This window comes from Leuciscus leuciscus, assembly GCF_965113295.1.
Source record: "Leuciscus leuciscus genome assembly, chromosome: 15".
NCBI classification, from domain to species: Eukaryota; Metazoa; Chordata; class Actinopteri; order Cypriniformes; family Leuciscidae; genus Leuciscus; species Leuciscus leuciscus.
The window spans coordinates 15,942,178-15,966,233 of NC_138739.1; the positions used below are offsets into that span (position 1 = coordinate 15,942,178).

Sequence of the window (24,056 nt, forward strand, 5' to 3'; positions counted from 1 at the left end):
AAAGAATAAAGAAACAACAGGTGCAGGTTTGGATTTGAGACATGGAGGTCTTACCTCATACAGATAGTCAAAGAGCTCAAGGACGGTTAAGATACTGGCCCCGATAAACAGCCCCATCTGTCCTCCAATGTCACCTGAAACCGTTTAGCTCAGTCATTAGTCACCTCAACACACTTAACAAGCTTTGTAAAATATAGGGGACGTACACACGACAACGATATGCTTAAAACTGAGAAATTTTCCCCTTTAAGTTATACGTGTAACGACTGCAAACGCTGTATTCTCTTGCCAGGCCATTATATGGTGATGAAACACTATAGACTGAACACGTAATACGCATGTGCATGACGTCATCGTCTTCAGAGATGCGCGTTTTTGTTGTTAACACTGAAACCGTTTTCAAAAGTTAGCATTTTCAGGCACCTAAAACGCTGTTGTCGTGTACACGAACGACCAAAATGCATAATTTTTTTAAAGTTTTTAGTTGAAAGTGGTGTCGTGTAAACAGCCCCATAGTGTGTGAATGAATAGTAAAATTACAAGCTGCTGTGTGTCATTTATTGATGTTCAAATACTTTAAAGTGTCTCAGTTTTATGTTTAGAGTCAAAATACTGTAAGTAGCTTTGACTTTCTAAAAAGTGAAACATCTTTAGGGAGAGCTATTTTTGTAAACAATTATATTTTCACAGTGAAATTGCCACTGAAAATGTCAAGGAATCAAATTATTCTCTTGACGTCTGGGAAAATGCCACTCACCAAGAAGGCCGGCTAACTCGTAGGCTTTCTTCTGCTCGATGGTCTCGTAGTTCAGGGCCTCGAAGAAGATATCCAACACCATGATGTTTTCTCTAAAGAGCAGAACAGAAGAGAAAGGTGAGGACTTCTCAACTGAATTTACTTCCACAACCCTCCCAATCCTTGACATCATCCCTCCAAGCATCGATCCACAATCTCTGCCAATTTCACAGCATTTCTTTCTCTTATCTGCCACTGCTGTATGCAGCTGGTTGGAGCCCAGCCAGCGGAGACCTGGAGCTATTTTAGACACAGCTGGAGTTGAATCTGATTGCCTCTGTTACGTTTTTGCACCATCAAGCCATGGCACTTCAGAGTTTACATCATATAGTTAGAATGTACTCTACTTCTTAACAAAAATAAATTGAGTTTTCACTGGTCAATTTAAAGATTTTGGGCTATTTGTCTTCAATAACATGTCTTCTTTCAGACTTGTGGTGAAAAAAAGTCCAAAATACACATTTAGGTCTTTATTTTACTACACTTTGTCTATTTGTGTCTGTAGATTTCTCCTAAATTCAACAAAAGTTGTAGCCTGGATGCCAGCCGAACTTAGCCCCGCCCACAACATTTTTAGGTCGGGAAGTTCGGTCTGGACTCGATCCGTTGAGGAGCTATTATGCCTGAACAAAAATTGTTCGGACCAATCAAATTGTCAGGGCGGGCTTTATACGATGATGGACAGATGAGCAACGTAACGTAATCATCCACATCACCAACGAGCGCTTGGGTTGAATTCGTTTACAACAAAGATGACTGCCACTGGAGAATTGTTATTTCACGAGTTCACACTTACAAATAAGTCAGATAGAATAAATGCATATTTGGCGTGCTGTCCGAGGAGAGGCTCCGGGCTCGGTATTCGGCCCGAACCCAAAGTACTCCCCCCGTATTCCTGGCTGTGGAGGGATGCTGAAAACTGTGAAGGAATGTTAGGTGAGTTGACAATGACATAGTGAATAAATATATGCTTCCTCTCATGCTGATAGTGTAGACCTTAGACGATCATTGTTTGATGACAAGTTGATTGGATTGATTATTTGAACGTGCTCCTCTAGAACTTTGTTTATAAAAAATTATGTGTAGATTCCGCCATCGCGTCTGTTATAGAAGATATCGACCGCGATCAAGGCATTTGTCGATGGAAACATGAATGAAAAACATACGTCACTTACTCCGTTGCTCTGATTGGTTGTAGGTCTATCCAATTGAGTGCAGAGGCATTTTCCTTCCTGGTTCGGTTGAAACACGCCCCATAATCAAAGCTCAATGGAGCAGTAGCAGACTCATATTCTGACTAGAATCTGAGTATGACGACGTCAGGCTACAAAAGTTGTAAATCAACACCCTGTCATCTCATACACCGTTAGAAAGCTCTCTCTCTTCTGTACAATGTTGTCGGATCCAAATATGGTAATTTCCTTTTTCATCAGCAACCAATCGTGAAAGTACAATGGGGCATTTAACTCTAAAAGCGAAATTTTAAAGTCAATTTCTATAAATTTTAAAGGCCGTTTTCTCAAAATGGGTTTTTTCTCATACTCTGAGCCAGAAATCTCCACTTCAGCAGCACTTACATACACCAAACTTTCCAGTTGTATTCCCATCTATATGCTTAAGGTTTTTACAGAGGGGTTTGTTCATATATCATTCAGATTCTGATTTATACAACATTTTGTACCAAAAAAAGGGGGCGAAAATTGATTGTTTTATGGCTGTTGACAGTTTTTTTTTTCTGATTAATGGAGTGATAAAAAGAGATATCCAAAATCCCCTCTGTAAAAACCTTTGACTCTAATATGTCAACAAAATGAAACAAGAATTTTGAATCTGGCTTTATCCAATGTTCAGATTTCTCTTCTGGAAATATATGCAAATTAGCACATTTTTAATGAGATACTACCTAATTTGCATATTTAAACATAAATATTCTAAAAACTTGTAATACAAAATATATATGTCTTAATGCCAGTAATCAACTGGGGAAGTTTCATGCTGATATCTATTAGTTTTTTTTTTTTTTTTTCTCTATTCACCTGGGGTGTCTCCCCTTTAAGAACATTTTCTACACATATTCACTGCACATGGTGTGAAAAAAAATCCTCACTGACTACATATTGAAAATTTAATTAAGCTTCAGACGACAGCTGCAGTTATTTCATGAGTGTTTGCCCAAGCATTTCAAAGATACCTGGAAGCCAAAAACACTAAAAAGGTTAGCCTTAATGGTGCTTTTGGAACAGGTTTATCGACGGATGCTAATGAAGTGCTACTTTAAAGCCAAGCATTAAAAACACCATCTTCCTCCTTTAAAACCCAGAGATTACATCATTTGGGTTCAAAACATCAGTCTCCCTGCTTTAGATTAATACATAACCCTATTACTGTCAAAGAGAAGTAGATGAGATGGCAGATCTAAGATTACGTATGATTAATTTCCTAAATTTAAGAAACCATGGCAGAGATCCGATTTTGAGCCATTTCACTCGAAAGTCATCAATATCTTTGGGAACAAGCAGGAAACTAAATAGAGGCATTCATCCGTAGTGTTCAGAAGATTAAATTCCCCCAAGTTCTTCAGTTCTTCAACTTCTCTTTTCCCGTTCTGAATGTAAAATACTGCAAATAATTTATAACTGTTCCACACGACTTCTCGTTTCATTTCTAAATGCAAAATACTGCAAATAATAGTTCCTCTCCATTTATTTCACACAAATATGAGAAAAGGGTTTCATGAAAGCTTTGATTGTCACTGTTTTATACATTCAGGTTGACAATAATTTCACAAATGAAATGGCACAACCCATTGCATCAAAGTGGTAGTTAACGCATCGGCTGAGAAGGAAAGTCATTCTAGTTTGATGAAAATTTTGGAACACAAATTTTCACATTAAGAAATAAAATGTTGACATGAAATTGTAACATCTTAGTATGTAAATCAACACTCCATACTAGTATAATTGCCTGTTGAAAACACAGAAGCAAACCAAGTGCAGCTACTTTCTTGACCTAGCTCTGTAAACTTAATTAGGATTCGTGTTGTTCCAGATGGTTGCGGATGTGGAGATATTTCCTGACATTTATTAGAGTGTTTGTCAAGGCAGAGATGTGCTGCACGTCTGCCATGCTGTTCCCGGGGTTTTGAGCTGCTTGGATGATTGGCTGTCTGGATCGTGTGTGATGGCAGACAAAGATCCCGGTTAATTACGGATGAGGTGCTAAACAGCTGCCAGTCTGGACGATTAAACATGCGAGGTGAAACATTTAGGGCATCACAAACAACCAAAATCACACATATAAACTTCACTAAGTTTAGTTTATGTTTAAGAAGGAAACGAAAGAAAAACATTTGCCAATGAGGGCAGAAAAATGTACTTATTTCAAGATATATTCTCTGAAAATAAGTAGTTTTCTTTATTATGCTTTCAAGTAAATATTAAGGGTGCTCCGACTGATCGAGTGCCAATCGTTATCGGCCGATAATAGCCTCATATATTTTGATATGTGGTCGCAAGGCCGATCGGGTGACGCAAAACTTGCGAGATAATTTTTCTGAGCAGCTGAAATTGCTTCACCACATTGTCTGGCAGTTCTGCCAGGTGTCTGAAAAGGACAGTAAATTTACAACATCTTTGCTGAGAGCAGAGTCATTGTAATGACTGCAACCCTACAGCAACTATAGCAAGATTTGAATGCATTTCTTTCCTTCACTGCAGTGCTCTTTCGTTTCTCCCTAAAAGACTAAACCTGACGTCCAAATCAGCTAGATCAGCGATTATCGTAAAATATAGTCCACTGTTGCTACACTGCAGGGTGTGCTCCATAATAAAAAGAGTTAATGAACTGCATTAAGCTTTGAAAGTTATATTATTCCCCAAGCGGCTTTCTGTGCGTGCGAACACGGACAAGCGAAGTGAACTTTGAGCTTCGGGTTCGAGTCTAAACGGTTAAATACACACAGAAATATGTCAAAATTCCCAGCTTGGTGAATATTCACTTAAACACTGTTGGTTATGTCTTAACTGAACATAAGCAGTTGAGGAATAAGTCGCATTAACCCGTGCATTCGATCTTAAAGTGACAGCAGCCTAATATTCCTGCTGCCGTCTGTGTCATTAATGTTTATCAAACAACAAAAGACACAGAAAAAAAAAATCACTCATTGCTCTTTAACATATTTAATCTATATTTAATTTACAACAGCGAGGACAATGCACTGGTTTTACATTTGATTACTTTCTATTGATAAAGTTTTTTATTATTTCACAGAAATGCTGTATTTCTTAAGCTCTTAACGGTTCATAATCACCTCTTAGAGAGGGAATGGAAAATGTTGCACATGTTGCTTGCCAATAAATAATGAGTTGTCAATTCATGATACTTTCTCAGCTCTTAATTTATTTATACTTAAAATTCATTGTTGTTAAAAAATTATTTTGGTGATCTGTAATCTTTTGGAAGCCAATGCGGCTTCCAGTAATTGGTGATCGGCCCCAAAATCCTGATCGGAGCACTACTGTCTGCACAAAATTCACCTTGTTCAGATAAAGGTGTGCAGTGTAAGATTAGTAAAATTAACTGTACAGTATTTTGGTTTAATGAGATTTTGGAGCTACCTAGTGTCACGGTACGTGTAACCACACTCATGAAGATGAAGATAAACATTAGGAAAAAATTACTTTAATAATAATTATCTTGAAAACAGGAATAATTCACGGAACCGACAAACACTGAGGGAGAACCGACGACTTATACGCCAGAACCAAACAAAGAAGCTGATGAGGTAATTAACAGAACACAGGTGGAACCAAATGAACTAATCAGAACATAGGAGAACTGGGTCACAGAGAACACGACAGATTAGACATGTGACACCTAGTGCAACATGACAGAAATATAACCCAAGCCATCAACAAATGGTCTCGTCGTGGCCAAAACACTGGGATTTGGGCGATTGTTTCGCTTGAATTTCAATACAACTTTGTAAGTAGCTTTACAGAGACAAGCAAGACTCACGCAATGTACTGCTCCGACTTGTTGTACTTCTTGGCCAGGTATTTGGCGGAGGCTTTGCTGGGGATCTTGACAAAGGACAGCTCTTTGCCATAGCGCGTCATGTTGCACGGCGTCTCGCACACGCAGTAATCATTGTCTCTCTCCACCAGAAAATCTAGAGCCAGAGAAAAAGAAAGAACATTTCTCTTAAAGGTAGGGTAGGTAATAATTTTTCTAAAAAAAAAACATTCCAAATTTGTTTAAACTGTCTTTATATACCAATACATAATTAAAATGTAAGTACTCTGAAAAAGAAAATATAAAAATCGAGTGACTGTAGACCTTTTAATCTGCAATAAACACAGCTCATTATTTCCATTCACTCCACCCCCTCCCTTCTGAGCTCCTTCCAAAGCCACGCCCCCAAAACACATGAACGCGCGACGCCAAACGCTCAGGCTGGAACAAGACGCATTTATTACCTGAGACGAGTGGAGAGGAAGGAGCGCAGTACATACAGTGACATCATGTCAGAATCACATGTAATAAAATACCTAACTTTATCACTATGAATATAAACAAACAAGATTTCTTTTAGTACTCACTATCAAGCTAGCATATCGATAATGGTAAAGTTTCATTCGGTAACGAGCTATATTTATAAGGCAAAACTAAAAACAGGTTGCATTGATACACGTTTTTCCATTACCATCAGTTACACTGTGATGAAGATGAATTTCGTGTAAGATTCATAACATATACGGTGTTTTGCATGTAAGAGTTTCCATGATGAAAACATTGTTGACTCTAATGAAGACTAACGTACACTCCGAGTCCGGAGAAAAGTACCGCATCGTCGGCTCGAGGACAGGTCCGGGGTTGAGGGCGAAGCAGAGGAGGTCGTTCAAGAGTGCGGGCAGGGTCCGAGGAAGTAGTTTTTGCCTTGTTTGCCTTCGCTGACTGCATATGCAGGTGCTTTGAGCTGAATATTTCCGGGAACGGTGACATGTGATGAGTGCACGCCGGGCAGCGCGCGCAGTGGGGCTCGGGGCGGGCACGAGACATGAAGGCATCTGATTGGTTCTTTACATTCGCACCGAATGGCAGTGATTGGTCAGAGTTTTTACTGTCCTGCAGCTGCTACAGAGGTCTGATTTTTTTCATTCCTTTTTCTAAACACATAATGTATTGACTACTATCAGGATGGAAGGACCATTTCACCCAGTATAAAAAAAAGTGTTTCTGAACAGGATTACCTACCCTACCTTTAACTTGAATGAAAAACAATGGGACAGACAAAGAAGTATGAAAAGGCCTGGGGGAAGTGGACAGTGAGGTTAGGAGGGGTCATAAATCGAGCTGTCCCATCGTGGCCTCAGGTTCAGCTATCTGTAATGAGGACCGGATGGGTTCAATGAGGAAAATCAGCCTCTAGACTGAAAGGTTTCTGCAGATTTCTTACCTAGAGCTGGATCTGCACATTCCTTATATTGCTCCGGGGTGCAATATGGAGCGTCTCCTAAAGACAGAGAAACAGAGTCTATACGTGAAGAAGACTCTCAGAAACAGCAACAGTAAAATATCATTTTAAATTGATCATCTTTATCCCATGAAAGTCTGCCAAGGACTTGGTCATATTTAACCCCCAAATCAAAATAAATCATATTTTGCATTAAGAAAATGAAGCCTATTTTAGGGTCATTCTTTTGCAATTTGCATTTAATAATAATTAAGCACATTTCCCCCCCTCAAAATCTCATTACTGTATTGAGTGTGGACATTTACTTCAAGTTTGCTTGTCATTATTATTACTTTTAATGATGATTTTCATTAGATTCCAATCACTGTAATAAAGTTATGAAAATCATCTTGTCGGGACACAGTGATTAATTTATTATAATTAGGCATAAATTAGACATTACAAAATTATATTTATATTTTTTTAAACGACAAATTAAAATGACAGATTTCTACAAGTTCTATTTTCGTCAGGTAAAATATACATTACTAACGTTTTTTTCGTCTTAAGAAAAAGTTATAGTTTACATACCATAGAAGTATTTGTGTGCTGCCTTTAATTTATGCTGATGTCAATTTAGAGACAAAAGAGAATTTTCATGACTTTATAACAGTAATGAGAATCTAATGATAAGCATCACTAAGAATAATGGGAATTACAAACAAACCCTAAAGTAAAATGTCCAGACTCATTACAGTGATGAGAAATGTGCTTAATTGTTATGCAAATAACAGTTACTATACGAAAAAAATTACTTTAAAATGCTAAAGCAGGCTTAATTTTCTTCATGCATAAAGTACTTTCTCCTTTTATGCTTTATAACTAAGACCTGGAAATGTTTTTTGTGTGATTCACCCTTAAAGAAATGTTGAAGATAAAGAACAAAAGGTGTGCCGTAGAGAGGGAAGAACACAATGTTCTGGCTAAAGGTGAAATGAAGCGGCCCCTGTCTGTCTGTTAATTAAAACGTGTCTCCGTCCATCACGCCGTTGTTAGCGCCGAACCTCTCTTCAGAAATCTGATTTCCTCTTTTAATTAATTTTATTTATTCAGGTCTTGAAGCTTCCTTGAATAGCTCAAGGACTCTAGCAGTGAGAAGCGAGGGAAAGAGCTCATACCGTCGACGAGATGCTGAAAGGAAAACATGTCTAGACGACGCAAGCAACTGAGGCGACAAGATTAGAGCGTTCCCGTAATAAAAAACTAGTTTGCTTATCAAAAAAGCTGTCAAAATTAATAAAGTTGGCTTCAAATCTCTAGTCACAATAAACGGCCTAACAACGTTAGACAGCTTTGTTGATTATAACTGGAGCGTTCTAGTTTTGTCACACCGTTTAAGATACAGCGAATCACTGTTTGACACAGTTCAGATCTAGTTAATGACAAAGTCTTTAGAGATGATCAGAGGGCTGTATTTCAAACAGACGTTCAGAGCTCAGTGGGGTGCTGCTGGTTTCTAACAGGGCTGCATGAAATTATGGTTTTCTACTCGCTGAAGTCGAAATCCTCTTACTTTCAGTAAGCCGAAAACTAGCAACTAGAATTAAAGCAAGACGTGCTAAACAGCTTTAGGAGCACAGCGAGGGTTTAAAATCATCACAGGCTTAAAAAAGCAACGGCTCGAAAACATTTCATTCTGAAAAGGAATAACAAGCCACAAAATATGAAACACTAATTTACTTCACTGGTGGCAAGAACACACATTTAAATAGAGACGTGCCAAAAAAAAAGATGAGACTTTGAGAGATGAAATTTCGTCTCAAACGTAAAACTAGGTCTTTCATTCTAGTTAAAGATTTTAAGATGGTTCAACCGAGAATCGGGATGCAGAATAAAACTGAAATGATGAACTTCAGGAGAAATATTTGCACTTACATTTAAAATTTTTATCTTTTGGTGCACACAAGAGATTAACACAGATAACCAGATATGTGCGCTGTGTAATAGATCTGTTGATGGATTTCTTTGTGTGTGTGTGTGTGTGTTTACCGGGCATGTGCACCATGCGGCAGTTGCAGTTCTCCACCAGATAGCGCGTCTCGCAGTCGATGCGGCAGGCGGTGATGCTGTATGTGCTGAAGAACTCCGAGTCCATGGGCGTTGATTTGCAGTCGCCCCACGGAGGAGGAAGATACGTCAGCTACACGACAGGAAGAAAGACATGGCAATAGTGAATTACTGTTTTTATCTTAGGTGAATTACTTATAAATATAATTATGTAAAGTGCAATCACATTACACAGCAGCTGTACATAGGTAGCAAATCAAATATTGCTCCTCACATGAAGTGTGTACGTGAAACTCAATCATAATTGCTTCCGATGTTACCATGTTGCTAACAGTTTAACAATCTAATGAGCATAAAAATTCACAAGAACAACTACTTTTTATTAAATTAAATACAGGACATTAAAGGGATAGTTCACTTTGAAATAAAATTTTGGTATGTTTTAGCTTACCTCAAGGGCATCCAAGATGTAGGTGTCTTTTTTTCCGCAGTAGTTTCAATTTTTATATTTTTAGGTCAAACCGTTCTTGTCTGTCAGTCATATAATGCAGGTCGATGGTCATTATCTCAAAGAGCATGCACAGAGTCCAAATTAAAACAATGACGTGTGCGCAGACTGGTGCATAGATACACTAGATGTCGCCTTGGCTACGGTTTCCAATGAACTGCAGTAGCCAAGGCGACATCTAGTGTATATATCTATGCACCAGTCTGCGCACACGTCACACAGCAGGATGCGCCCGCGCTCTCAGATCACTTGGACGTGGCTGTGTTCAAGAGGTAAAAACTATATAAATACTGTTCGTTTTCTCACACAAACCGCTCGTTTCGTGTCTTAGGCCATCAATGTGTACTTACGATGGGGAATTGTTTAATTTGGACGATGGGGAATTGTTTTAATTTGGACTCTGTGCATGCTCTTTGAGACAGTGACCATCGACCTGCATTATATGACTGACAGACAAGAACGGTTTGACCTAAAAATATCAAAATTGAAACTACTGCGGAAAAAAAGACACCTACATCTTGGATGCCCTTGAGGTAAGCTAAAACATACCAAAATTTTATTTCAAAGTGAACTATCCCTTTAAGACCAGGCTTAAAACAATCTGTTATTCTGCTTGATATTGCAAACTGGTAATTGTTATCATATTTTAATTTAGTATGATCATAAACTCACTGGTTCATAGCGCAAATAGTTTTACTGTTTATTGCACTTTGGTATTCTAGTTGTTTACCTATAGCAGCAAATGAAATGGAAGTCTCGTACATTCACAGAAAATAGCTTACTTCCGCATTGCAAAATAAGGTGGATATAGACGGTATTGGCATTTCTCTAAATTTTTCAAACTGAGCTCATAAAAATGCATTATTTGATGCTGCCTTTATCTTAAAAGGTTAGATAACGCGGCCAACATTTTGGAACAGCCTTTGCATACACCTTAAAATTATGTTTAGGTAGGCAGCTCACTCAGCTTTGGACAACGCTATAATCCCTGAAGACACCTCACTATCAGCTTAAGAAATGCACACACACACACACCATAGACAAATGCTGCATATGCGATAAAAATACACACACAAACTCCAGACACAAAAGCTAAGATGAGCTAATGCTTTACATAACGCCACTGCATATGGTTTCACCCCTCAACCTACATAAAGCCTTTAAGCAATGTTTCAGATTCAAAACGACGCAAGCTCTACCGACAGCACCTGACATGTTGACTTCGCTCTGAAACCTTGTAAGCTGCCAATATAGGCAGCATTTCAGGGTATTATAGGGTGGTTTTCAACACGAGCGCTGTTCAAAAAGACAGGCGGCATCATTGTGCTGCCTTCGAAGACACCTTGTTTTGGCATGTATCCAATCACAGAATGCCATGGGCTCAGTGGAAAAAAAAGGACTTAAAAGATTTTCCACCCTGTGGTGAAAATCAAGTTTTTAATGTTGTTTATACAGCTATGTGGTGTTTTTAATATGCTTAATTTATCAAAACATGTGCAAATTCATAAGTCAACACCATTGCTAATTATTGTCTCTTTAAAACGCAATGAACCAAAGACAGTCTCAAAAACACAGTTTGAAGTGTTTAGCAAATCATTAACAGTGAACAAGCAGGGGAGTCTCAAAAGAAAGCCAGGTTATGCCGGTATATTTTCTGTTGATATGAAAAATCGGTTATGATGATCACAGATGCCTTTTCCCACTGAAGTTCTGAGTTGTTCAAAGCGTTTCTGATGATTGTTTAGAAGGCAGCTGTCTGACTCTGAGATGGCGAACGAGAACATAGTTTGTATAACATTAGCAACACGTTATTAGCTGTTTGAGAACATAATTAAGCAAAAGGCTAATCCAGGGTTCTTGCAGGTTTCAGCAAGTCAAATTTAAGACCTTTTTAAGACATTTTACGACCATAAAGTTTGAAATTTAAGACCTACCAAAAAAAAAATTCAAATCAAAGAATTCATTTTATTTCAATGAATTAAGTAATTGAAAAAACATTAATTTAATTTACAGATAAAATGATTAGTAACCTTCCACACCCAACAACGTGTGTCAAATTGTACTATGCATATTATACTGTAAAAAACACATAATTAGTTGATTTTAGTTGATCATAACTAGAGATGAAATGGCATGAACATTTCATTTCAATGATTATAGTGACAAAAATGACCACGGTTATCACAGAATCCTGTTCAAAAAGTACTAATACTACACAATGTCGAAAACCAGCAAATAACAAATAAAATTAGCATCAATATGCACTTTTTGTTTACATAAACATAAAAATAATACCATTAAAAATGATAGCCAGATTTTAAAAGTGTCTTGCAACATGTTATATACTAACATGTACAAGTTCAAATAAAGTTTAGACAAAAAAGTTGTTTTTATAAAAAGATAAACCTCACATATTTCAGACTTTAAATAATTTTTTATAAAAAGATAAATTACTGACATTTACAATGCACTTTAGCTTATCTTTTATTATTAATAGTAAAATTCGGTCGGATTTTCACGTGGCGTCTGTCATTGCAATGCAACCATGCACTGCGCTCTCCACGACAATGACAAAGAAGTTTTAGTGGCTAATGGATTTCCACCGGCGAGAAACGCTTGCTGTAGCTCTGCTACAAGATTCATTTACGGAGAAGAGAAAAACACCCGTAGTGTTTGTGGTGCACCCGCATCCTTCCAGTTGAGTGAGCTTTCAATGTTGTTACGGAAAGGGGCGAAGCTGATTGGTTGGTTCTTGTCACATGACCTGCGGTGCGTTTGCGGCATTCTGAAGAGTTGAGATTTTTTTTTATCTCGCTGCGCCTGGAAAAAAACGAGTGCGTCGCTTCAATTATGAGCGCGCGCGCGCCTACATTTGAACGAACTTGAGCGCGCAAAAGATGTGATATGTGAACGGCCTGTTGGCGAGACCTTTTTTAGACCTGACTAAATGAAATTTAAGACCACGGATCAAAATCTGGCTGTTTTTAAGACATTTTAAGGCCTTAAATTTAAAGTTCAGAATTTTTGACGTTTTAAGACTTTTTAAGACCCCGCGGGAACCCTGCTAATCATATAAATTACAGTCTTGTGTCCGACATTGTAAAGAGCGATATCATTGTGCAGCGTTAACCTCAGTAAGTTGGCCGAGTGAATCTCTGAGCTGGTGAGTGGAGGCGGGGCTCATTTGCATATTCAGTTATCTGCATATACTAAATGAAGCAAGGGTGTAGAGTTGCATTCAAGCTATTTTAAGGCATGAAGATTTTTTTTTTTTCACTTTAAACTATTTCAGCCTAATTAAATCCAGCTAAAATGTGTTAATTGCAACTAGTTTATTTTTAGTAAATATCATTGAAGTTTGTAAAAAAAAAAAAATATATATAAAAAAATCGCATTATTGTGTGGATTTAGAACAACACATAATTCCTGTTAAGCAGGGCCGTCGCTGGCGGGGCGAAAGGTGGTGAAGATTCTAGGGGCCCTGAAATAATTGATCTCTCTAAAAATCTATGGATCTATGGTTATCTGTCTGTAGGGTTACAGGCATTATTTGAGTAATTGAAGTGGATTGACTTAAGTTAACTCAGATGTCCATGCAGACATTATTCGATCTGCTCCTGTCGGCCCAGGGCAATCTGCGCGCCACATCCATTAGTAAATACGGCTGTCAATGCTAAACGCTGACTGTGTGAACCATGACGAGAGTGACAGACAGAGATGGATGCTAATCCCGTAAAAGCCACTGACATTGAATCTTGGTGATGCATCTGGAGAAGCAGACTTGATCTTTGTGTAAGAGGAAAATAAATGAGGGGAAATGTTACTGAAATCAATCCACCACACATGGGAGATGCACTGACCTCCAATTACAAGGAGCAGAGAGCCGTCTGTGCATATCAACCAGCTTTCTGTCTGTCTGCAGCGAGTCAGATCTTCTGCCCGTCTCTTTGACGCTCATTTATTGATCACATATGCCTGGATTTCACCTCTTTCTTCCACTCACAGAAACAAAGCTGCTGTTTTTATTTTATGACGTGGCCTTGCCATGAGAATTATACATGGATTCTGAGAATCCTATAAATAAATACGATTTATTCCAGACAGCAGGGTCGACCTGTGTCGGCCGTTTGCTCTCATTTGGAAATCAAATCATGCTTGTGGTGGTGGGAGACCAAATTTCTTCTTGGGTGAATCTCAGAACATGTCCACACTAATACGTTTTCGTTTGAAAACGCATCTTTTTCTCTCCGTTTTGGCCTTCCGTCCACACTGAGACGGCGTTTTTATTAATGAAAACGAAGCTTTTTGAAAACGCACTCCAAAGCGTATACATTTGAAAACGCCGTTTTTGTGTCGTAGTGTGGACTGTGAAACCGGAGGGATTTAAAAACGATGACGTAAATTTTGTCATGTGACGCATATTGTACCAATAGATATTCATGTTTATACCAGTATTGTGCCTGTTATGTGCTATTCACTTTCACACTGTTGCTAAAAAATATTCTACATTGCACACTCTTCATATCACAGTCCTGCAAAGATGACAGAATTTAGCCTACTCACATTTGCTGTCCTGCGGTGATACATGAGAGCAGTCGCGTTTTAGACCAAACATATGGTGTCTGCGTGCGACCTGGACGCATCAGTGAATGGTGAGATATTTTACTAAATAAAATTATCCTGTCAGAAGAATTGCGCGATAACTTAATTATTTATTTTTCCATCTGAATCATATCAGTGATCTTTTGTGGGGTTTTACACATGCGCAGTAAAGGTGAATTGAGCGTTTTCAGGCGTTTTTCAAAAGTTTCTCAGCCACACTGAAACGTCCGAAAACGCTTGAAAACGCTAGTGTGGACGGAGAGCGTTTCTAAACGAAAACGCCGTTTTCAAATGTATCCGGATTAATGTAGACGTAGCCTCACAAAGCTGTCCTCATAAACAAACAAAAAAACAGGAAACTATGTTTTGAATAGTGAAAATGAAGCCTATTTTATGAGCATGAGATTTTGCATTTGACTTAATTTTCATTACAATTAGGCAGATCTCACTACTAAAATTGGAAAGATTCTCATGAATTACCACAATAGGTCTTGTTATTCTCAAAAATAACTTTATAACAACTACTACCATTATATATGAATACTTTTCAAGAAAAATGTGAGAATTTGGGTTGAAAATTTGAGAATTTGGGTTGAAAATTTGGGTTGAAAATTTGAGAATTTGGGTTGAAAATTCCTTAATTTGCATCAAAATAAGAGTCGTGCTATTTCACATTAATGCATTCAAAAACAAACAAATAAATGAATAAAAACAAGCAGCTGTAGAAACCAAAACCAAGCACTGAAACAACAGACTGACACAATCGGCGTCCTGTGCGCTTTGAGACGAGTCCAGCAACTGAGAAATTGACAAAAAGAACAATCATTTGGTACCCGCTGTTCTTGGCAGGAGACGAACGTCTGGAAGCCTGGAGCCACTCCGAATCCCAGCTGATCGATGAAAGGCGGTTCATCCTGCGTGTGGATCTGGACTTTGATTCCCGCCTCGAACGACGTCTCATCTGAGAGAGAGAGAGAAAATGAGACATGAAGACGACATGTACTCAACGCAGGTGTCTCAGAAGAACAGATGATATCAGATCAGATGGGCTGCTCTTTCAGTTTAGATCACAGCATCAAACAGACTCAAGTTAAACCCAAGAGTCTTTTTTATTGAAAAAGTAAAAGAAGATTGTTTGAAGAAAGTCAGTGGTGTGACTACTAAGTAGACAAACTAAATCCAAACTAAGAACCCCCCCAAAAAGCATGACTTCTACAAAAACATGACATAACAATGTGACTATAGCAATAAAACAATGCAATAATGCAAGTTTAAACATTCAATATTCAACAAGGGACGTTTGCAAATATTAGGAGACCATTGGGAAGTTAAGTAGAAATTCTTCTACCGCATGACGCTTTGATAAAGTAGAAATGTTCCACATCCAATTTGAATAAAAACAGCGTGTAAGATCATAACAATATGTAGTGATTGAGATAAAACATTGTGCATGAAGCAGCAAATAAGGTCGAGTTTAAACATTTGGCTCTAAACAAGAGAAAATGGCAGGCGCAGTTTATATGCACAATACAAATTAGCAAACAGGAAATCAACAACAATTTTCAAAATGAGAAAAGACATTAGACAATGTAAAAGAAAACAAACCCACAACAAGCTGGCAGGAAAACAGACAAGTCTCAAGATATTTCAAACCGCTTGACGTCTGTAATATTTCGACATTTATCCATGTGTCACCCACAGACTGTAAACAGGAATAATCTTCAGGTTTCTCTATGGACAGCTGAGCAAACACTTTTGAGGGTGTTAGCGCAGATTATAGGCTGTGTTTGACACTAACCGGCCTCATTTAAATGCTTTAAATCAGCATATTACTATCGAAACGTTGGCTTCCTTCCACAGCCTGCTGGGTTTTCATTCTGTCAACAAATCGGCCCACATGTGACACTGCTAATGACTATTGTTACAAATGCAGTTTCCAAACATTATCTACACAGAGGAGATTCAGACGTCTCCCACCTGTTTTATTGCCATTTTTCCCTTTTAAACATCTGCTTAATGATCATTACAGCACCAACAGAATAACATGGGGGAAATTATACAGCCGAACACAGTAAACTCACAGATGCCCTGGTTAATGAATTGTATATTACCAGATGATCTAGAGAGAGAATCATCCAGCAGACAGAATTAACTCTGTTTACAGTCAATAGCAGGCTTTGCTAAACTCAATCCTGTGTTTGTAATTAATCTTGACTAGTCAGGCTTCAAGATTTTACACTGTACACCCTGGGGCAACGTTCTTATGTGCATGCTAGATTACAAGATTGGACAAGTACATGACAAGAGGAGCTTTCAACCTGATTTAATAACAATTTGAGGAAAGGTCGCAACATTTGGTGAAGTCGAAGACTGATGCCCGGTTTCACATACAAGGCTTAAGTCTAGTCCAAGACTAAAAGCTGTTTTAACTGAAAGCATCTTGCACTGACGTATCTTAAAATATGCAAGTGCCATTGCGTTGTCTCAAGATGTACACCAGTAATGTTTTTTTTTTTTCTAAGGCACATTTATAAAAGCTACTTAAATGTCCTATTTAACTAAGGCCTAATCCTGGCTTAATCTAAGCCCTGTCTGTGAAACCAGGCCTGAGACCATTTAAACCATTAAAAAGTTTTAGCATTTTGAAAAACTTAAAACAAAGCCAAGTTGATGCAAAATGAAGACTTGACTCCACTCGTTCAACATTTTAAACTATTTTCCTCAGATGCTGAAACTTAAAAAAATTCATGCAAGTTACTGTGACTATTTAAAACTCATGAATATTTAATTAGGCAAGCAATAGCCAGTTTATGATTGATTTTCTGACGCTAAACGTCTTGCCAAAAACTTTTAGCACTGCATTGTTTCATGTTGTACCTCTTTGGTGTCTAATTCAAGGTTAGCAGCGCTTCATAACCCAGGGTTAAAAGTGTGACCTGTGTATTAACTCAGGGTTAAAAAGACATTAACCCCGGGTTAAGTGCAGAGTGAAAAGCCTTAGAGAGGAAGCAGTGCAGTTTATCTGAAAGAGCCTGGCATTATCATGACTTCGAGACAGCTGCTCCGTAATTACGGTGAAATCCAGTCACCAGTGGAGAAGATTTCAGGACAGCTCTCACCCGAGTAACCAGAGAGCTGCTTGCAGGATGTGATTAGATATCTGAGACCTCAGAGTGCACCTGCCGTGTGGAGAAATTTGAAGCAGCGCGAGCAGAACTCTTTGGGAAATCACAGCATTATAAAAACAATCTCGGTAAATGTCGGGCGGTGACAGAGGCAGGTGTGCAGGGTTTCCCATCTACCCCCTCTCTCTTTTCAATTACAGTGGTGTGAAGTTGTTAAATGGGTCCCACTGAGAGACAAACGCGAGCGAGTTTCACTGGACGTGTTGCGTCACATGTAATTGGCTTGCGGAATTGCAGCTGTAACGTGTGTTTGTATATTTGCCATTTTCTGATCAATAGGATCCAGCCTGACGTCACTTTCTGAATCATGAGTGCACGAAACCGACTGAACTTTACTGGAAAGGTCACAGACGTTTTCTCCTCGCAGCATTCTGACCTTCAGCCGGCAAACATATCCAACGTCACTTGTTGTTGTTTACTGCAGTGTTGTGCTTGTTCTTTTTATTTAAGGCTCAGTCTGGTAAACTGTTCTGCTGAGTGTTGATCTGGTTTTTATTGTCGTTTTATGTCGAGAGCTCTGTTCCAAAAGTGAGTTCCCTACCTACATAGACAGCATTTAAAGAAGTCATAGGCATAGTTATGAATCCTTCTAAGATACCTAATTTTGGCCAAATTGTTTGTCTTTCTTTCTTTAAGGCAACATCACCTGTTTTATTATCCCAGAATAAACTGTAAAAAGCTCAGTGAAAAACAATTCAATATGGCGGACAAGCCAAGACAAAAGTCCACTTCGCTTACTGAAAAGTATTAATACAAATGATTTAATCTAATAAAAAAGACCATCTACCCTAATTATGGAACCTTTAGAGATGCCTAATTTTGGCCAAATCCTTGATCTTTGTTTCTTTAAAGTCCCCCTGTGGTGAAAATCAAGCTTTTAATGTTGTTTATATGTCTATGTGGTGTTTTTAATGTACTTTAAGACAAACCATGTGCAAATTCATAAGTCAGCACCATTGCTGAGTATTTCCTCCTTCAAACTGCAGTGAAAAAAGACGGTTTGAAATCGCTGTTGTTTCTGACGTCACAAACTACCTTGTAACCAATCAGGTCAACGTGTGATCGTCAACGAGTGGATATCTGAGCTGCTGTGAGTGAGTGGAGGCGGGGCTAATTTGCATATTCATAGAACCGCGAATGATAAATGAGGCAAGGGTGTAGAATATGTTTAAATATGTCATTTTGGTGATTAAAGGTGAGTTTTAAGGGATAAAATGATTGACTACAGAGGAACTTTAAGGAATAAAATGGTTTAATCTAATAAAAAAATATTACTTTGCCTATATTTGTTTCAATATTAGCAACACACTAACAATAAACTCCACTGAATCGTCTAGTCGAGCATTTCAAACCAGTTTTTATTTCAGTTAGGAAACTGCCTAAAAAGGGAGCTATGTATGTAGGGGGTTCATGCTCTGTTTTGGAACAGAGCTAATGTGCAAGTGTTTTTGTGTGTCTATGCCTACCAGCAGTATTTTCATTGATTTGCATTAATTCTGTCCCTTGCGGTGAGCTTTACAACATCATTTAACAGTTCATTCACAGTCCGTTCAGTTTAACCTTTTTGCTTAATATTAAAGTCAGAGTGCCAGTCTAGCAAACAAAGATTAATCCTAAACCCTCATAAGCAGATTATTGACGTTTAGACAGCTTTTATGCAAATCTGCCAGGAAAAAATGAGTGTATTCCCAAGAGTTTCAGCTGGAATCATTTTAGTGTGAATTTCTCTTGGTGAATCAGAAGTGTAAAACTAGAGAACTGTTGATCTGATGGATAAAGATCTGAAAAATATTAGGGCTGACACTAACTGTTATTTTACTAAGAGTAATCGGTCGATTATTTTGGCAATTAACCAGGTATTATTTGTGGTAATAAAATTGACCTAGGCAAAGAGCTAAGCCTTTAAAATGACATAAAATACACATATAATAAAAATGAGGCAATAATATTTGGTTCAAATAATGTATCAAAAGCAAGTAATCGTATGGTTTTATAGATCGACACTGTTAAAATACATAATATACATAATATGAACAATCGTCTTATGTACATTATGTATTATAACAAATGTGCCTGTAGAGGGAGTCTGTTGTTGTTACACTTTACAGCAATCAAATCCTTCAAATTTTAGCCAAATTTTTACGAAAGTAATACTACAGCATCTTTATAAATACATTGATGTATTCTCCTGTGTTGGCATACTATAGGTTTATCAATTATTTATGTTACAAATTTGATGAAATGGTGCATATTGTGTTCCCAGATAAACGTTATTTTGGCTTATAAGCCAATCTACCTCACAGCATAAGCAGAGATGGAGTTTGAGACGCTCCACGCATGTAAATGATAAGCAGTAATTACTGTGAATGGAGCTGCTCTGAGACACACTTAACCTACACGCATGCAAATAATTTAATTTTAAACCTGCAGCGCATATATTTATTTAATTGAATCACAGCCTTTGTGAATTCACAATAGCACTATGTTATAGTATGGTTTTTAATACATAGTGCAGCCTTAAAAAACGGTCTAATAATTTACTCGTTTACTCGAAACGGGTAAATTGCAATCAAGGATTTTTTTTTTAAATCGAGTACTCAAATTTAATCGAGGAATCCTGACAGCCCTAAAGAAAGATCTTTCATTCTTCAGGGGAAACAATGGTTCCACCTAGATGCAATGTAAGTATTAACTTCATCTCTTCTACAATTCTTTAGGAGATGTAAAAACAGACACAAATGAGGCAATTGCTTACATTTGTGCCGGTCAGTATGATGGGATCTCATCTATAACAGAGAAGACACATGAGATTACTGGGGTTAGTGAGTCGTACCGGTTTCTCCCCACACGGGCAGGTACTCGTCCTGCTGGATGTCCAGCATCAGCTCCAGGCCATTACCCATCCCTCCCTTCATAGTGACCAGCAGTGGCCGTCCGTCCTGTCCCGAGTTGAAGGTGTAGCATTTTCCATAGCGTGTGAAGATCTGAAATAAACAGAGACAATTGTTTAGCAATGATGGATACATTTTTTGTCTGTTACACTTTTCTCACTCGTCAAAAGCAAGCAATAGACAGAATTGTTTAAAGATTTTCTAGTGATCACAGCCACATAAATTCATCAAATGCTTGTCAATAAATGTGGAATTATTATAAATAAAAAGTCTAGTTATAAGTAATACAGTTGAGGTGTTCAATTTATGAAAGCCTTTTATTCATCTTAAATGCCAACAGAAGTATATTCATTAAAGTTCAAAGGTACTTCACAACAGGAATGACTCAGTTGCACTTCCCGCTTTTAAGTCAGGTTTCAGGAAATGGTTTGATTAATTATAGAGCATCTCTAACTGGAGACGTAGTCTACTTTCGGGCAGAGGTGCTCATGCCACCAGTCTTAATTGAAACTGAACTAATGGACATCTAATCAGATCACAGACAGCAGGATATGGAGAATGTGGCGTCTCAGAAACACAACCTCGCTGCGGGACCACCTGATTACCATAGTGGACAAATACGAGAAATTTTAGTTAGGAGAAAATGAAACGGCCACATCTTTAGAAAACATAGTAACAAAAGAAAATGGCAGCAGCTCTCCAGGGAATGAGCTTTCAATGTGAAAGAAATGCAACATGTTACAGACAGCTTACTCTTTGAGATAGAAACCTCTCAAAAGACATTGAAAGATGTGTCAGATATCAGTTTGTGTGTGATGAAATGCTGCAGACAGACAGATGAATGGTTGATTCAGCTAATGCACAGATGGAGCATTTTACACATCCTGGCGAGGACAAAAAAAGAAAAAGAAAAAAGAGATACAGATTCTCTTCTGCGTTTCTATGAGATTCTAGACATCCTTGGGTCAATGACTGACATTCTTCAAACATGCTTTTTAAAAAATGCCAAAACTGACGCATTGCAATGAATCATACAGTAAAAGAATCATGTTCAGAATTAGCGGCACAAGGCCCATTAACAAAACAAACCCACAACACTTTTCTTTTTTTAAATGAAATAAATGGTAAATGTATTTATTTGTGTTAATTCTATAACACTGTACACACGTACAAATCATATTTTATAGTATCAGTATTATAATTAAGACCGAAATATATTCATAAACACATCTGTTGTAAAATTATGGTCATTTACAACAGTCATTCAACAAAACCAACACTAGATCATTTTACCCAAATGAAAATTTGACAAGCAAAATTCACAACCAAATGCCACAAAAAAGAAAAAAAAAATTTAAGTTAGCAATGCATAAAATAAATACTTATACATGATTAACAACTCTAGCACTGTCCTAGCCTGGAAATCCAGACCTAAATCTAAAAGATTAATGGTCTGGCGTCGACTAATGAAAAACGGCCAGCTCGAGGGGCGGCACCAAGCATGCATTTGAAAATATCACTGCACGCAATTGGATAACACTACGACCAATCACAACAATAAACCCCATACGCTTAGCTACTACCAGTGGAGCTAACTGATAGATTATACTCTTACCGTATCCGGTCGGCAAAACAGCAAAAACGTCCTTCTTGCAAAGGAACGATTCGAGCGCCGTCTTCTGTTCCTGTTTTAGATAAAAAGCCAAGTCTAACTCGTTCATTGTAACGGCCAAAGCCGTTTCAAACAACTGGTATTCATCCATAGCCATCTTGCAATGTTTACTAATGACTTGGACGTCACAGCGCTGTCGCCATCTGTTTAGCTCGCCTCTGGCCCGCCTATATCAGATAACCCGATGTGATTGGTGCAGCTCAGATCGAGGGGCATATTTAATGAGCATCATTACTCGACACCAGAGTAACTCGCTGAGCAAATTCAACTTGTGCTCTCGCGAGAACTCTGGACTACCAGTGTAGCACTGTCCCAGATGGGCAAGTGATAGTTCAGTTAAAGGGATAGTTCACCCGAAAATGAAAATTCGGTCAACATTTACTCATCCTCAAGTTGTTCCAAACCTGTATGAATTTCTTTCGTCTGCTGAACACAAAATAAGATATTTTGTAAAATGTCGGTAAACAAATAGTCAGTGGTGGAAAGAGTACTAAAAAATTGTACTTAAGTAAAAGTATTGCTACTTTAGTAATAATTTACAAGTACAAGTAGAAGTACTGAAAAATAATATGACTCAAGTAAGAGTAAATAAATAGTTTGCTTAAAAACTACTAATGTTACAAAGTACTTTAGTATACATTTTTTTCTTCTATTTTTACCCAAAATGGGGCGATGATAGCGATATGGAGCGCTAAACACTCTCATGTCATATCTGTTTCATTCATACTGGAAGCCCAGTACATACATTTAGTTTAACTGTATTGTTAAAGAGGGCAAGCTTTACCATTCAACTGAACTGTGTGCATGAATTTTAGACACTAAAGTTACATTGTTCTTGCTTCGTCCTTGCAATAACTGCGTCCTTGTTATGAGCCGAGTTTTCTATTTACTTCAATTGCTCAGTTATCTGGTATTATCAATGGGATGACCCATTTCAGGAGTTGCCATAATTAAAATCAGAATATAAGTATTGCTCACTTAAATTCACTAAAATATTGAAACGTTAGGGAATAGCGATACTGATTCAAAACGCTAGCGCCAGTGATTGAATGTCAGCGTGGATTGAACGCCCCGCCCCCCAGCCGAACTGGAAGTTTTGATTGGTTGTGCACCCGAGTCAGACCTGTCAGTTATTGGCTGAAGCGCAGGGCTCCAATGCAGAAGTCTGAGAAGTGCCTGTCAAATGTCAGCTCGCCCTGTTGTTCCATCGGCACCTTTTGTCAAAGTACTTTGTACTTTTGGTGAAAAATAAATGTAGCGAAGTTACGAAAGTATTTGTAATTAGTTACTTTCCACCTCTGCAAATAGTTGATGACCGATGACTTCCATAATATATTTTTTTCCATACTATGAAAGTCAAAGGGGTCCATCAACTGTTTGGTTACCTATATTCTACAAAATGATAGAAAGTCATACAGGTTTGGAACAACTTGAGGATGAGTAAATGATGACATGATTATAGGCCATGTCTCAAAAACTTGAGCGGCTTACCTAGACAGCATTTTGGGCAACAAACGGAGTTAAAGAATCGATTTGAACGTTCAAAAAGCACATATGATGCCCAAAAAGAACATCCACAAAAATGCTTTTAAAAGCTCTTGCCTCTTCCAAACAAACATGTTTAAATGCATCAGAGCAATTGTTCCCTTTTGCCATTACCGATAATAAGTGCTCCAGAGCTTCTTCAACATCTAAACTACTCCTGATGAGATAACAGCCTATGAAGCGTTTAGCAAACATAAGCAAGGCTGTTGCCAAGACAAGTTGCTGTGGTAACAGTGGCAACACAGAGTAGTTGGTTACGGCTGCGTTGACCTTGGGACCCAGGAGAGTCAATGCTAGTGGAAGTATTGTGGAGTTTTTCTGAGAAACTTCACAATG

At 38.1% G+C, this 24,056-nt stretch overlaps 1 protein-coding gene across 6 annotated transcripts in view; it reads right to left on the minus strand.

Moving 5' to 3' along the window:
* Window positions 1–24,056, minus strand: part of asic1b (acid-sensing (proton-gated) ion channel 1b) — a 204,435-nt gene that overhangs the window by 9,054 nt on the left and 171,325 nt on the right. For all 6 annotated transcript variants that reach the window (XM_082139095.1, XM_082139096.1, XM_082139097.1 and 3 more), the window contains 7 exons: window positions 20,446–20,596; window positions 15,261–15,388; window positions 9,300–9,450; window positions 7,254–7,310; window positions 5,813–5,966; window positions 758–849; window positions 55–134 (listed from right to left, as the gene is read on the minus strand). In XM_082139095.1, the coding sequence (XP_081995221.1) occupies window positions 55–134; window positions 758–849; window positions 5,813–5,966; window positions 7,254–7,310; window positions 9,300–9,450; window positions 15,261–15,388; window positions 20,446–20,596 (813 nt within the window). The remainder of the gene's footprint in view (window positions 1–54; window positions 135–757; window positions 850–5,812; window positions 5,967–7,253; window positions 7,311–9,299; window positions 9,451–15,260; window positions 15,389–20,445; window positions 20,597–24,056) is intronic.